The sequence below is a fragment of the Patagioenas fasciata genome, chromosome 5, assembly GCF_037038585.1.
Source record: "Patagioenas fasciata isolate bPatFas1 chromosome 5, bPatFas1.hap1, whole genome shotgun sequence".
NCBI lineage: Eukaryota > Metazoa > Chordata > Aves > Columbiformes > Columbidae > Patagioenas > Patagioenas fasciata.
The window spans coordinates 37,243,173-37,258,542 of NC_092524.1; the positions used below are offsets into that span (position 1 = coordinate 37,243,173).

The window sequence follows — 15,370 nt, forward strand, 5'->3', positions numbered from 1 at the left end:
CACAAGAGATTGAGCCAACTAGCTTTTGTTTTCTTTTCAGAGGACTATCTTCTGGCCTTGATACTGCAGTATTTTTGGTAGGAAATACACTCTATAAAGCCCAGACCCTGCAAGAATAGAGAAATAGTTTGCCTGGTGACATTTTCAGTGAGCAATACTGACAGACTGTCCTTTTGCTTTTGATTTTCTCTGTTTTAAAATGTGTTCTGATCTACTTTGGTACTTTCTTAAGTACCTTTGAATAGTATAGCAGTCCATTAGACTAATGTGGCTAAAATGTTGGGGTGATGGTTCTTACAGATGGAGCATATACCAAGCAGAGCCAGCACAGCTTTAATTTCTTTGAATCTAACAATGTATTTTCTATGTTTTTTGTTTCAGAATTAAAGTGGCTCAACAATCAGTAAGCAAGTTAACTGCAGAGAAGAAAGTTGAAACGAAGAAAATCAATCCTACAGCTAGCCTGGTATGATGTGTTTCTCAGTATGACACTCGGAAGGATTTTTGTGACACTATTCTTGTCATTGAGAATGATGATGTGCTTCTGCTGTTCCTGAAGTGTAATGTAACATGTTTAGTTTGGGCATAGCAGAGTGGTTTTCTTCCCAAGGAGAAACCTTTAAGCTTATGCCCTATGGTAGTCCAACAGATAAGTTTAAAACTTAGTTTAGGTATGCCTAAGCGTGGCTCTGCTACTTTATACAGCAAAATATGGTAAGAGCTGTTCTTCTGGTTTCTTCTCCGCTTCCACTGAAGGTTCTTGTATTTTCTTCCATGCTGTGTAGGCTGCATACATTTGCCCAATGGCCAAGTGTCTTTTTTTTTTTCAAAAGCTTACAAAATCTTGTTTGCTGTATTGAATAACGGTAGAAGGGATTAAATCCCCATTTTGTTTCTTGCTGTTTCCCAGTTTTTTTGATATGACAGAAAAAGAAGACTAATAATTTACACTGTAGATAAAACCTTCTCTGTCTCTGTGCAAGGCACACAGGTTAGATCAGCATTTCTTAAACTGTAGGAAGCAAGAGACTAAGGGAAGAAAATGTGCATGAAGGAATCAAGATATTTCCATTCCCAGCAGAGCATATCAGTTGCAGACCAGGCAGCAGAGATATGAAGGACTACACTTGTTTGGGTCACTAAACAACATAATCTAGCTAATGTTAAGTTAGAGCCTTTATGTCAGCAGAAATCATTCCAGACAAGAGAAGGTATTAGACTCACATGAATTGGAAAGGTATCTGGTTTTCTGTGGCTCCACTGGTCTTCACAGATCTGCATATTTTTAACGGTACACAGTATTTGACCAGTGTATAACTAAAGCAAGCTCAGTTTCTCTACAGTAAGTAATGACCTGGTTCTGAACTTTTCATGGATGCTTCAGACATTAATTTATTTTTAATTAAAGAAAACTCTAATGTACTTTGACTCATTTAGTACTTCTCAGTCTTCTAGACCGAATGCTCATGGCAACTTGAGAGGAGGTGGAAATTATAGACAAGAATGATAGTAAAACTCTTTCTTTTTCATTAACAGAAAGAAAGATTACGTCAAAAGGAAGCCAGCGTGACAGCCAACTGAAAGAAGAAAGATAAAAATGATAGTGTACTTCATACCTTGCATGTTGCTTTACTACATCCATGGCCCAAGGAGCACCTTATATTAGATACTGAATTGTGCTTTTCTAATCTGTTCCAAGACAATCCACTAAAGACTTTTCAGTTCCTTCAGAGGAGTTTATATATTCAGTGGAGGGAATTCTAAGAAGGTTTTTACATGGGAACTAAAAATTATTTTCTGTAACTCTTCCTTACATCGCTTAAAATGCATCTGGTTGTTAATGTTGATTTAAAGTACTCTGTGAATAATGCATTAATGTGGAAGAGCTAAAATGAGCATCGTGGATGCTAAGCAATGACTAACAACCTGTAGGTTATTTACAGGGCTTTAGGTAGAGGAAAGCAAATATACCATTCAGCTCACAAAAGACTATTATATCATACTTTTTGTTACTTCAGCAGTAACTGAGGTAAAATTGACTGATTCTAAATAATTTCACAGTGTCTAAGTGCTGGATGCATCTTTCTAAAACTGATTAAAAGTAATTATAGATTTATGCTGTATTTTACTATAAATATGTTTATAGAACCTGGAGCTTATGCCATACTTTAAAATGGAAGCAATATTTTGCACATGAAAAGGAATAGCTTCAAATTATTTAGTTTTATGATTGATGGCATGACTGATTCATTATTTTTTATGGTTTTAACCTAACATTTCCTGAATTTTGCGCTTCAAAAGGAAAATGTGTTTTTATTACAGTGAATATTGAAAATGTCAGTTCCATAAAATGATGGTTTTATTAGTCATTATTCATTGAACTGAAATACAATGATATGTCTCCATGAAGCTACACATTTGCCATTAATTCTCTAGCTTTCCATTCTATTGAAAGCTTTCTTTTAAACAGTGAATATCTCCCTCTAAAATACATTATGCAGTCTGCTTTTGTCCCACTATATTTGTATGAAGAATGTGTCCAGCATACATACACACACACATATATATATAATTTTAAAAGTAAAATGAGGAAGAAATAAGAGTCTCACTGTCCTCTTGTAACATTATAACCTTTGCACATAAAGTAGCATAGCCTGAAAAAAACCCTAAAGAATATCCACAGTTACTTGAGGATCCTTACTGTATTTTAGGGATTCGGACTCTTACACAGAGACCTTGAATCAGAAGTTAATTTAAGGTAAAACAGAAAAGTGATTTTTCAATACAAATAGGTAATGGCCTGTACATAAGCACAACAAACTAGAGAAAACATGATTCTACTTGCTGTCCATAAGAGAGACATCCACTTCTTTATGATAATGGTGTTTGAAGTTGGTTAAGAATGTAGGTAAAGCAAAAAGTACAAAAAGGTTATGGGGGAAGGTATTAGTCCTTAACTTAAAGATTTCATATATTGCAGGTTTCTTAAATGAGTATCTCTCTCATTCCTGCATAAATAAAAATAAGGGAAGCAAGATTCCTTGTATCTTTTGGAGTTTCTAGCTGCTGCAGGTATCCCTTACACTCAAGATTGTAAGCATAATTCTTATGAAAGCAGACAACAATATATCAGCAAAAGTAATTTGATTTGTAGTTTGACTATTCCCATTGCAGAGAAAGAAATTCTAAATATTTAAGTTTGCCTTCTTCCACCAAATAGGTACATTTGTTTCCAATATTATTAGTGATAATAATAACAGGAGCAATCATGCTTATGGAAGCCAAAGAACAACAAGAAGCAAGGCAATTCTGATGAGTGTTTAAGCAAACAAATGTTGAGTTTGATATGGCTTTCCACCTATCACGAAGATAGTGTATGTTGCCATTTGACTTGATCGGGAATTTTTCAGTGAAACGTTCTGCTTGAAATATTAGTCAACAAGAGTAGAACTCTTTGTGAAAAAAAAAAAAAAAAGATTGGTTTTGGAAATTCTCATTAGAAATATATTATGGAAATAGTTTTTAAATTATTGAAGTATCTTGTTTCAAAATTTCTAAATGTGAAGTTTTGTTTTTGAGTTCAAATTGACTTTTCATTTTGAAATGTTGAAAGGTGTATGTAAAAAGGGATTAAAATTATTGATGTAAAGCATTCCTTGATCAGATTTATAATTCCTTTTTCAGATTATAATTTTGCCAAAGTGTTGAGAATTTAGGTTACTTTTTCAGAAGATTCAAAAACGTAGCATAGAGACATTGTTTCTTCCTCATCTTCAAATCTACTGATTTTCCTTTCAAGATAGACATTATGATTCCAGCTTCACCCATGACTTAAATCCTCTACTGCTAGTTGAACTATTTTTAAATGAAGAAAAGAATTCACCCATACTTTTACTCATTCTCTCAAGACTTTAAGACTCTCTGATGGAATTCATCAGATAAATATCACTCTTACACCCCTAGTGATACCCAGAGGTGTCTTCAGACGGTGATCGAAGTGACAATGGTATACCTGCTGACCTTAACTGAAATGTTGTATTAGAGAAGAGGTATTAACCGATAATGTATTTCCATGTAAGCTGTGTAATTATAAAATATGTAGATACTATGGATATAACAAGCAAGCATCAACCAGCATTCATCTTGGGTCACCAAGTGGCACCAAAAGTTTTGGTTTAAGCTTGCATTTAGTTTGGTGCCTGACTTTACCCTGAGCTTTCTAGTCTGGGTGGAATAAAAGGACAGAAGGAGAAAAGAAAGAAAATAAAAAGATGGAATGGAAGTCTCTGGTACATGTCTACATGGCTGTTAAGGAAGTAAAAGTAAAGAGTGGACTAAATGAAGCCAAACAGCAATATCTAGACAGTTAGAATTTTCTGGGCTATGTATTTTAAAATATGTCTACACTGCATAGAAGTCACTCTGTGACCACAAAGTAGATGTGGCTTAAGAGAATTTTCTCCTGTTTTCTGTTTTGTTTTCAACTCATCTGTTATTGCCAAGCTTCTCAAAGACTCTAAAGCAAAGCACTGTTAAACTCTGTATTACTCAGTAGGTGCATATTACTCAGGAAAACTATATACTTTACTGATTCACAAATCAAAGTACTAGGAAGAATTCAGTTTCAATGAGTAAATATCAATAATTTGTGAAGTGGTCTTTACCTTATTTACATTATCACTTACTGCTTTAAAAATTAAAGACCTTTTAGCATCCCTGAGATATTTTGACAATATAAATTATATTTTCACTATGTTCTTATTAATCTGTGAAAACTGCCCAGGTGTTATTCCATGACTAACCCATGTAAATGTTTAATCATGTGCTTCATTATAGGGTTGTAACTGTCTAGATTGAATAGTATTATACTTTGGTATAATTTCTGTACATACAGAAGATTAAAGTAGAACAGATGGCATATTCAAAAAGCAGAGAGAAAAATAATTGAACATCTCAAGAGATTCTAGGAAGGATAAAGTTTACATAGGATTTCAACCTTTCTGAATTGCTGAGGATATCTGCTCCAACAAGATCTAAACAGCCAGGGTATCTCTGAGCAGTCAAATTTTTTTCTACATGAAAAATGAATAAAATATTTTGTTTTCCATATGAGGTACAGGGTTCTTATTGCCCTGATTTTCCAGTATATTGTTAGCAATTTCTTTCATAGATCTAAACACCTTTCCTAGCTGATGAATGTGGGGCAGTGGAAGACTCTGCATTTACTCATTTAATAATGCTATTTCTTTACTGTTTCAGGTCAATATCTTAAAAATAGATGCCTTAATCTTGTGTGGGTTTGAAATTTCAGAAACACACAAGCAAGTTAGAACTATTCACCTCATTACAGCATTTATGTGCTTTTGAAAATCCACCTTCTTAATCTGTGTTTAGGCACCTGTGTAAACATATTTTCAGAAAATCATACCCACTTTGTTTATGCTCATTCTTGGCCTTGTCTTGATTTTGTTCAATATTGTTATGGATCTCACTCTTTCTTTGTCCCTCCCACCTCTCCCCACCCTTTCATTTTTTTTTTTTTTAATACCTTCAGAATTTATTAATGTTTAGTTAGTGAATTTCAGGATTTGCAGTCTGGAGAGTTCTCTTTGGTCTTCTTCTTCTGAAGATAAGCCTATGTATTTGCACATAAATGTAAAGAAAAATAAAAAGCAAGTTAAGAGGTAATGACTATAGTCAATAAGTTGCTTCAAAGAGAAAAAAATACTAGGGACTAAATGGTTCCTTGAGCCAGCAAGGAAGAATATATTAAAACAAACAAACAAACAAACACAAAAACATGCAAACAAATAAAACCAACCAAACAAAAAACCACTTATAATGAGATAAATTAAAATTAGAAATAAATTTCAAACTATTAGTAATGAGGCCAGTTAACCACTGGAAGAAGTTAGCAAAGATAGTTGTGGTTCCTCCATTTTCTGATGCTTTCAGAACAGGATGGAACATCTTTCTGACAGGTTTATGTAGTCTAATACAGCTTATTGGACTCGGTTCAGATGTACTTAAGTGGCATCCCATATCCATTGACTCAACAGTTCAAATAGTTTCTTTAGACAGAAAAATGTAAGAATAAGTGTGTCAAAAGACTTAATAAAGTATTTTTGTCTCAGCTCTAACGAAATGTTCTTATTCAAGCCGGAAGAGTTCTTTGTTGTGATTTTAAATTTAAAATATGACAGATAGGGTGGTGTAGACCAACACAATGCAGGAAAAACATTATCAAATTACAAACATTTGTATTTCAAATGATTAATTCATTAATATCTGTCTGATGCATCTTGTGGTATTTACAAAGTAGCAAATTTATATCCTCAGGAATTCAACACTGTTTTAGAGATTCCCAAGCTAGGTCTGAGAAAACTGGCATTTTGGATTGTGCAATGTGAAATCCCAGAATTACAGAAGCTCTAGTTCCTTAGTATCTGTCAAAGGTTTGAGGATATGCAAGGGAATTTACCTTGTGTGCAGCTAACGTGATGCAAAATTTAAGCATCCGTTACTCCTTTTAGTGAATTATCACATTTGACCTGTTAATATCATTAGCAAACATTTCCACTGCTCAATAGGGTTTGAACCATACCAATTTTATGCAGTTGTTTTGGAGATCTAAATTTTAAAAGTTGTGCAAGCAAAGCTGGTAGAACTCTTCGAAAGTACTTGGTTTTCCAAGTTTTTATCAAAATGCCAGCAAGAACTTTTCTTCCTGTTTTTTTTTTTTTTTCATTTTTTCAATTAAAAAAATCTCTTAGAAACATTACTGTTAAGATGGATGATAGGTTTTTTCCAACTTGTTTAAAATATGATACATCTAAACTCTGTAATATTGTCAGTAAATTTGGCAAGCTTCAACTGGCTTTGAATAATTTTGATTTGATACCTCAGAGAATTCAAACTTTTAAATTAGGGCCTCTTTGTAAAATGTAAGCATTGAGTATAAGAGAACATTTGTTTTAAGAAGCAATGAAATAAAAATATCAAACAGATAGCTGATAAGTGTACCACCTTCCTGGGAGGACATTATCAAGTAGCACAAGGTTTCCCGTAGTGTAGAACAGCATTGCTTTTCCTGTGGCTGGTTTCTGCCAGATGTCATCTTAGAGTAAATTAAAGGCAATGATTATATATATATATATATATATATATATATATATATATCTGTTTAATTTCATTTCATACTTTGTCACCTTAATGTCATCTTCAAGAATCTAATATTGAGGTAACATTAAGCCTTTCCATAGAGGCTGATAGTGTAAGTGCTTATATATGCAAGTAGTTTTATTTATATAAGTTTTCCTGTGGCTCACACAGTAAATAATATCCATAGAAGACATTATGGGACCAAATAAAATCTCTTTTAGAATCCTGTTATGAAAATTATCCTGAACTATCCCAGTATGAGACAAAGATTTCTTTTCTGTGGTAGGATCTGCCTCAAAAGGTTTTGGAGCTCTGGGAGCTTTTGAAGGATGGAGGATAAGCTCAAAGTCCTAAAGAGCACTGTCTGAGATTCATGGGCTGTGTTGACTCTGACACACAGCATCCTTATAGGTTAGGCTCAAATGACTTAAGTGGCTTAAGCTCCTCCTCAAGAGGAGCTGTAAAGCCTGTTCACTGGTCAATAGCATTTCTTTAATCTTTTTTTGAATCTGAACAAGATTGTATTTGTCAATCTGAATTACACATTAGAAAAAATTAAATGGTACTTGTAGTTCCATATTTTTACTTTCTCATTTGGCATGCTCTAAATGCATTCCACTGTAGCTGAACAAATGCTCATCCTGGGCAACTATCCACAGATAATATGTCATAGAAAACTGTGTGGAGGTCGAATAATATAGCACTATTTCCTACTGTTGGAGCATCAATAGTCAGCAAATGAACTTATATGTTGTATCTCACCTGATGCGTATTTCTTAGTTGTAAAGTACTTTAAGGAATGTATTGCCATTAGCAATTAATCACTATAAACTGGAGAAAAGCCATGTTCTTCTTATAGTTCTTTTTTTTTTTTTTTTCTTGCTATAATGAAGTTTTGTGTTGTGGTTATCTTTGAGATTTTAGGGGGAAGGTACCATTTTGTAATGAATCAAAATAGAAAAAAAGTCACAGTTCTATTCTATACTTCTTTAAATCTGACAGGAAGGTGAAGGAATAAAACTGTTTTCATTCCACATTAAAAAAAAAATATTTTTTTTCCGATTCCTTTTCATACGGTTATTCATTTTGTGATACAGTCTGGTGTGTTTTAGAAGGGCTGTAAAGAAATTAGAAGGTTCAGCTGTGAATCTCATTCCTTCAAGATTCTCTGCAATGTTCAAATTCAGCAAACTGGTAGGGGAAACTACTCCTCATCACCGTTTTTCTTCAGCAATTCATAGAATTCCCCACTCTCCTCCTTTTATTAAAAGTAAAGTCACATCCTTACCAAACTGGTTGCTGAAGATCCAAGAACAACTCAACTATTGGGTGAGGAGAAGTCAATTAACTTCCAAACCATAATGAAGACTTACACAGCTTTACTGAGCACGAGTTCAACCCTCTTAATTCACCTAAGTTGAACACAACTCAGTTTCAAGGAGTTAGGCAATTGATACAGCATTTTCAGGGATTGCTGTTACTTACCATTTTACATCAGGAAAGCCTGTCTCTGGGTAGGAGGCAGAACTTACGCATTTAGTTGGGCGATTGACTTCTCTGCTATTCCAGACCAGAAGTATGTGTGATACACATATCTGAGTATTTTGCCATTACATTTATACATATTTTCCACCAATTAGGCAGGGACTGAGTACAGAGACTCTGTAACGTATCCAAAATGAAAAAGTTGGTTAAAAAAAAAATATATATATATATATATATTTATATATATTGGAGCCATATAAATCTCACTATTTGTTTCTAGCCAATTTTCGTTTGAAGATGTGCATCTTCACATAAGTTCCTGTTGAAGTGTTGGGTTTTCTTTGTTTTAATTAAGAGATTATATTATCTCAGAAAATCAATCTAGCATGTCTTGAACAGGGGCTTGAGTAGTAGTCAGACAAAATAGCCTGTGTACTGGCTCAGAAGGTCAGTTTGGTAACTACTGTAGCCTGAAAAACACAGTTTCATCTGCATATATCTCAGTATAGGGACACTCTTGAGAGAATGCCAAGTAAAGAATTAGTTTTATAGGGGTTTTTTTAATCTATATTTATTATAATGACACTTTATTTTTTTTGGGTATATCAGCCTCAAGAAGAAAAGCTGCCCCTCTCATTGTACTGAGCCTTTAGTCTCTGAAGTACAAATCTTAAAGCTTCACCATGTTCAGAAGTTATAGGAAGCAAAAATGGAAAAATATTTTGAGAGGAATCAGAGTTGGCCTCTGGAAAGTAGGATTATAGTATGATTTTCAACTTTCGTTTAGTTATTTTGAATTTTTTCTTTGTTTCCCTTTCCAGTAATTTTGAGTTGAATAGTTGCACTGTTGAACATTATTGTTGTTGGTTCTCTTCCCTCTCTCGCTATTACCCAAAGCTCTCAAAATACAGGCCTCTTTGGCTGGTTACCTTCTCTTTGAAGATGTAGCAAAACAGCAAATTCTCTCGCATTGCTTTTTATATTCTCTATGTACCTAGCAAGTTTCACAGACATAACAGGGTTTAAGTCTCTCATGTCCATATGGGATTTGCTTTAATAAAAATCTGGTTTGCTTGAATGTTCACACGTACTCAGCAGCTATATATTTGTTGTCATTTGAATTAATCTCAACTTTGCATTTTTCATGCCACAGAATGTACAGCAAAAATAACAGAATATTAGGTTTAAGTTTTTTGGTTTTCAGGAGTCAAACTCCTTTGGGTGATTCCTGACTAAATCTGTTATAATTGTTCAAAAAGACTAAGCTAAGTAGATTCAGGTGGGTTTTTTTTTCCCTCCTTGTCATTGTAATTACATTTGTGTGTGTGTTTCTACTATGCATCTGAAAGTTTAATTTTCTCAAAAAACAATATGTGCACATTATTAACTTTGTAAAAGTTACAGTAGTGGTATGGAGTATTTATTTTTAAACTAAATTCTTAAGGAACCATTGACTGTAAATAAAAGACTATATTTTCCTCCTCAGTATTTTTATTCATCTTATCAGTTGTATTTTTGTATTCAAATTCTATTTTGAGATACTGTAGGTTTCTCTGTTTAAATAATTCTGTCTAAATAATGTTTGATATTTACACTGCTTTACTGATCCAGTTAATATTCCAGGTTCAGTGTGCTTGTTAAAAAGATACACAATATTTTGGGGATCTGCAATGAACTCAAATAGGTAGTTTACCAATTTAAATTTCATGAAGATATTTTAATAAATGTTGGGAGGAGTTTGCATCTGAAACAATTTGCACACACGTCTGGGGATCTGGATTTTCTTTTAGTTCTCATGCCACTTCCGGCAACTTGTCACATTTCCAAGTACATAATATTGAAAAGCTCTTCGATTCTTTTCAGTAACTCAGAGCATACTGCCCACAAAATTATACTAAAATAGTATCTCAAAGGCAAGTATCAATCATGTCTCCAGACACTAATATTTAGGTTTCATTATCTAAGGGAAAAAAAAAAAAAGGAAAAAAAAAGTTACATTGTAATTTTATCAATATTTTATGGTTACTTTTATTACTCTAGACTGATAGCGTAGGAAACCACACTGTAGATCATTAGAGATTTTATTTTTCAGCTTCTCTACAATCAGCATACATAGCAATTACCATTTCAGTATAAAATTATAGAGTAAATTCATCCAGCAACTGACCATTAGGAGAGTACGGAAACTGGAAGTATGTTCACCAGAATGGTCAACCACTCTCTAAAAACTGGTGTATTTCAGCTAGTTTTGAGGGGGTTTAGTCATCACACATCACATAAGCTAAAATAGAAGAATGTTATTTGGTTTTAGATGTTTCTGAGAACGATGTTAGTGTGTTTGTTTGGAAATCATTATCTTTACCAAATCAGAGGCTGGAGTGCTCATGTCAACAGAGAATAAGAGCAAAGATATTCTGTGACAGACCTTGAAAATCATAACTACTCAGGTTAAAAGAGAGAGTCAGTGCAAATACTCAACAAATCTAGAGCAACATGATCAAACCAATGGTTTTTGATTTGAAAAGTTTCATTTCTCATCACAGAAAATACTACTGCATTGAGACTGGAAAAGACAAGGGTCTGAACAAGGATTTCAGCCATACAATGAATTGAAGATGCCAGATTGAAATAATCACCAAGATGTAGACATTAACCAAATGTGAAGAACTGTTTGCAATCAGTTTTCTGTAGAGGAGAAGGAGACATGTAGATCTTGGGAAGACATGGTAGGTGCTTAAATACCACGATGATGAGCATGGAAGAAATATTGAGATAGACACCAAACAGTTAAGCACATATGTAATGAGTTAGATCATCCTAATTAAAATTAGCTAAGCCAAAGCAATCCAACATCGACATAGTTGCTCTCTTTTCCTTCTCTTATTATTTATTGTCTAGTTTCTTTATCCTTTAAGACAATGAAATAGTGTGCTGTTGGCTGAAAAGACAGATGTTTTAAGCTTTTTTGCTTGGAATCTTACTGATATGCCAAGATGTCATATGACAGCTTGTTTTTCTTTCTCAACATGAACAACTGGTTTAGTGTTCATTAGGAACCTAAATTTGACCCTCAGGTCCAAGAGAAGTGCTGGAGTCCTGAAGTTCTTGAACTGTCTTTGGGCTTCTTGAAATGCAAGATTTTTTCAGCAACTCACAAGATGTAGCCAAAGAGCAGTATTTGCCATAGTGCTGTGCTAGTTATCATGAGGGATAAATACCACATGCAGGGAAGAAAATACATCAGATCAAGTGAGTTTATTTCCAAGAATAAACCTACATATTAACACCAAAATTGGACAAAATCCAAAATAGTGAGACCAATCCTGAAGTTCTAAAATAAATGTTAATCTTCTGAACATACAAAGCTCTCATTAGACATAAACCTGACTTTTTATGCTGTAGATATCTTCATTATATAATTGTTATTGTATTTCAGCTCTAGAGTTATTGAAAGGTACTATTTAATAAATGCAGAATGAATTTATGATAGACTGCTGTTAAGTACTTTAAGACGAAATGTCTGCTTCTAGTTAACAGGCAGATGAGATTAATATGATTAAATAAATTCAGAGCTGCAGTTACATATCTCTAAATACTACAACTATTTATCCATGAGTTAAAGTTGGAGATAAAAGCAGGCAATTGTTCCTAAGTAATTTTGTTTGTCAATGTGCAGATACATACATATATATATGCATGTGTATATTATTATGTATATATACACACACATCCTCTAATAGAAGCTAAGCTATTTATATGACAAAATAAATTTATTCTGTCATAGGTTTAATATCTATATTTCACAAATATATGATGAAATTTTCATGCATCCATTAGTTCAGGAAAGGATAGTTAGCAAAAGTCAATATTAAAAGCTGGAATACTGTAGTTATTGAAATAACTTAAAAGCAAATGTGCTGATGACAGTAATGTTTGACACGTGCTTATTAGAAAACTTTAATTAAAGCAGACTGGAGATTTCTATGTATAACCTCTTTCATGAGACACATCCCAAGGTGCTTTGCAAAATAATGAAATTAACAATGCAAATATTGATGAATACACTAGGGCAAATACACTAGCAGTCCTTGGTCTTGGGAGTGCCACTACCTGAGTCAACAAACCAAGGGATTCCAGATGCAAAAAAAGTACAAACCACAAAGCCAGACAAATGGGATATCTGCCTTTCCCTTCCTGCTGTGTTTTTGGTAAGGATGAAAAAAGTTGCTAGTTTGCAAGTCTTAGTTTTACTTGCTGCATAATTGTTGCATTTCATTCCATCTATTTGCTCTATGTTTTTTGCATCTTGCATATTATCTGTGGCATTCATAAATGTGCTGTATCTTTTCTGCAAGATGGTGGATGAACAGGTATATGGGCTTCAGAAGTTTCTGGTTTCCATATAGGCTATCGACTGTACTGGCTACTGCTGAAGAAACACTGTTCTTACAAAGTTAATTCGCACACACTTAAGAGTTAGGATTTTTCAAGCTTGGTCTCATACTACTGTGTTATATACAAGAGAAACTAAAGCTCCACAGATCACAGCTGAAGACAGGCTCAAAAGAAATAAGTGGTGATTTAACTTTTACAACTTATTCTTTCCAAGTGAAACTTGTTTAGGCATGCTGGGCCTTCATGAAAACCCTCTGCAGCTTCTTAAAAAGGAGGTAAGGGGTGAGTGAGGAATTATTTTTTTCAATCACAGTATGTTATAAGGCTTCTCCTTTCTTTTCTTTTTTTTTTCTTTTGCATTGTTTCCTTTTTGTAATTTTTTCTGTCTTCCTCATTCTTCTTCCCTGTTTAAGAAACCATTGCTAGTTTCATGTGCATTTATCCAGCTCCAACATTTGTTCATTGCTAATAATGAAATTTATTCGAACTGTGAATTCCAGGACTGCAATGATTAAGCTATTTGAAATGGGTCCATTAATTCATCTCCGAATTTCTCAGCCAGATTACTGGTCATACTTTACGTATTTGGACTAATACTTACAAATTTTTATTTTAGTCCCTATTAGTCACAGAGTCAGGCACAAAAACCTACCACACAATTCGTAACTAATCAAACTAGTGTCAATCGACCACTGAGAATTTACAATTATATAATTAGCTGAGCAGTGAAATTTGAAATTAATTTGTTATGAAAGGCTTGACCCAAAAATGGCCATATAAAGTGAGTTCCAAAGGACCATGTGTGTGAGTTAAGGGACACATTTTTAAATTTTGATGTCTATATTTTTAATCTTTTGCTTCTCTTATTAGCCTCAAAAAATAGCAGTATGATGATGGTTGAAAGTTTTCTTTGCCAGTCACACTTGCAACATCTATTGCGGTATTTTGTGCTGTTGATTTGTTATGAATCAGACAGAAATGTGACATGCCTCATTGTATTTTCCCTGAGTGTCTTTGATTTCCATTGACGTATTGATGAAGACTGGCAGTGCTAGTTTTATATGTGATTTGAAACAACCGTAACAACCCTGTCTTTGAGAGATGCAATGGTATCATGCATTCATGATGTGGCATAATAGGCTTTTAATTCTAGATCACAAAAGGCTTTCAGATGTTTGAGGTGTATTCATTCCCAAAACATTTCTCCTCTTAGGGTCTGAAGTTCAGTGACCTTAAAGATTTACAAGATTTTTAAAGTAAAGTATGATGTGACATGTTTTTTCTGACTACAGAAATTAGTTCCTAGAGGAAGAAGAGACGAGAGGGAGGGAGGGAGGGAGGGAGGGAGGGAGGGAGGAAGGAAGGAAGGAAGGAAGGAAGGAAGGAAGGAAGGAAGGAAGGAAGGAAGGAAGGAAGGAAGGAAGGAAGGAAGGAAGGAAGGAAGGAAGGAAGGAAGGAAGGAAGGAAGGAAGGAGGGAAGGAGGGAGGGAAGGAAGGAAGGAAGGAAGGAAGGAAGGAAGGAAGGAAGGAAGGAAGGGAGGGAGGGAGGAAGGGAGGGAGGGAGGGAGGGAGGGAGGGAGGGAGGGAGGGAGGGAGGAAGGAAGGAAGGAAGGAAGGAAGGAAGGAAGGAAGGAAGGAAGGAAGGAAGGAAGGAAGGAAGGAAGGAAGGGAGGAAGGAAGGGAGGAAGGGAGGGAGGAAGGGAGGGAGGGAGGGAGGGAGGGAGGAAGGAAAGAAGGAAGGAAGGAAGAAAGGAAGGAAGGAAGGAAGGGAGGGAGGGAGGGAGGAAGGAAGGAAGGGAGGGAGGAAGGAAGGGAGGGAGGGAGGGAGGAAGGAAGGAAGGAAGGAAGGAAGGAAGGAAGGAAGGAAGGAAGGAAGGAAGGAAGGAAGGAAGGAAGGAAGGAAGGAAGGAAGGAAGGAAGGAAGGAAGGAAGGAAGGAAGGAAGGAAGGAAGGAAGGAAGGAAGGAAGGGGGAGAGAGAGAGAAAGAAGAGTTTTACCACCTGAATTTTGCCCTCTATTTTTTCCTGATTTAAAGTCAACATCAGAAACTCTCATATCATGATCTCCCCACACCACACTTTGTCAATGCATTCCAAAACTCGAAAATGATGATGCAAATCCAAGATAGGTTTCTGAGAAGGCTTCATGCACACACTTCTGAAGTTGTCATCTTTATTGCTTACATACAATAGTATTTTTTAAGTTTTCACACTATCACAAGAGTATGTCTTTTTTCTACTCATTGCCCTCTGTTTGGCAATACTGCCACAGAAAGCAAGTTATGGCACCATACATCATGCCCTGACAACAAAAAGAACACTGAGATTTT

At 34.8% G+C, this 15,370-nt stretch overlaps 1 protein-coding gene across 4 annotated transcripts in view; it reads left to right on the forward strand.

Annotated features, from left to right (window-relative positions):
* FMN1 (formin 1) overlaps positions 1–10,134 on the forward strand; it is a 204,878-nt gene extending 194,744 nt beyond the window's left edge. For all 4 annotated transcript variants that reach the window (XM_071809341.1, XM_071809342.1, XM_071809343.1 and 1 more), the window contains 2 exons: positions 382–466; positions 1,537–10,134. In XM_071809341.1, the coding sequence (XP_071665442.1) occupies positions 382–466; positions 1,537–1,581 (130 nt within the window). In that variant the 3' untranslated portion in view covers positions 1,582–10,134. The remainder of the gene's footprint in view (positions 1–381; positions 467–1,536) is intronic.
* Positions 10,135–15,370: the final 5,236 nt, after the last annotated feature.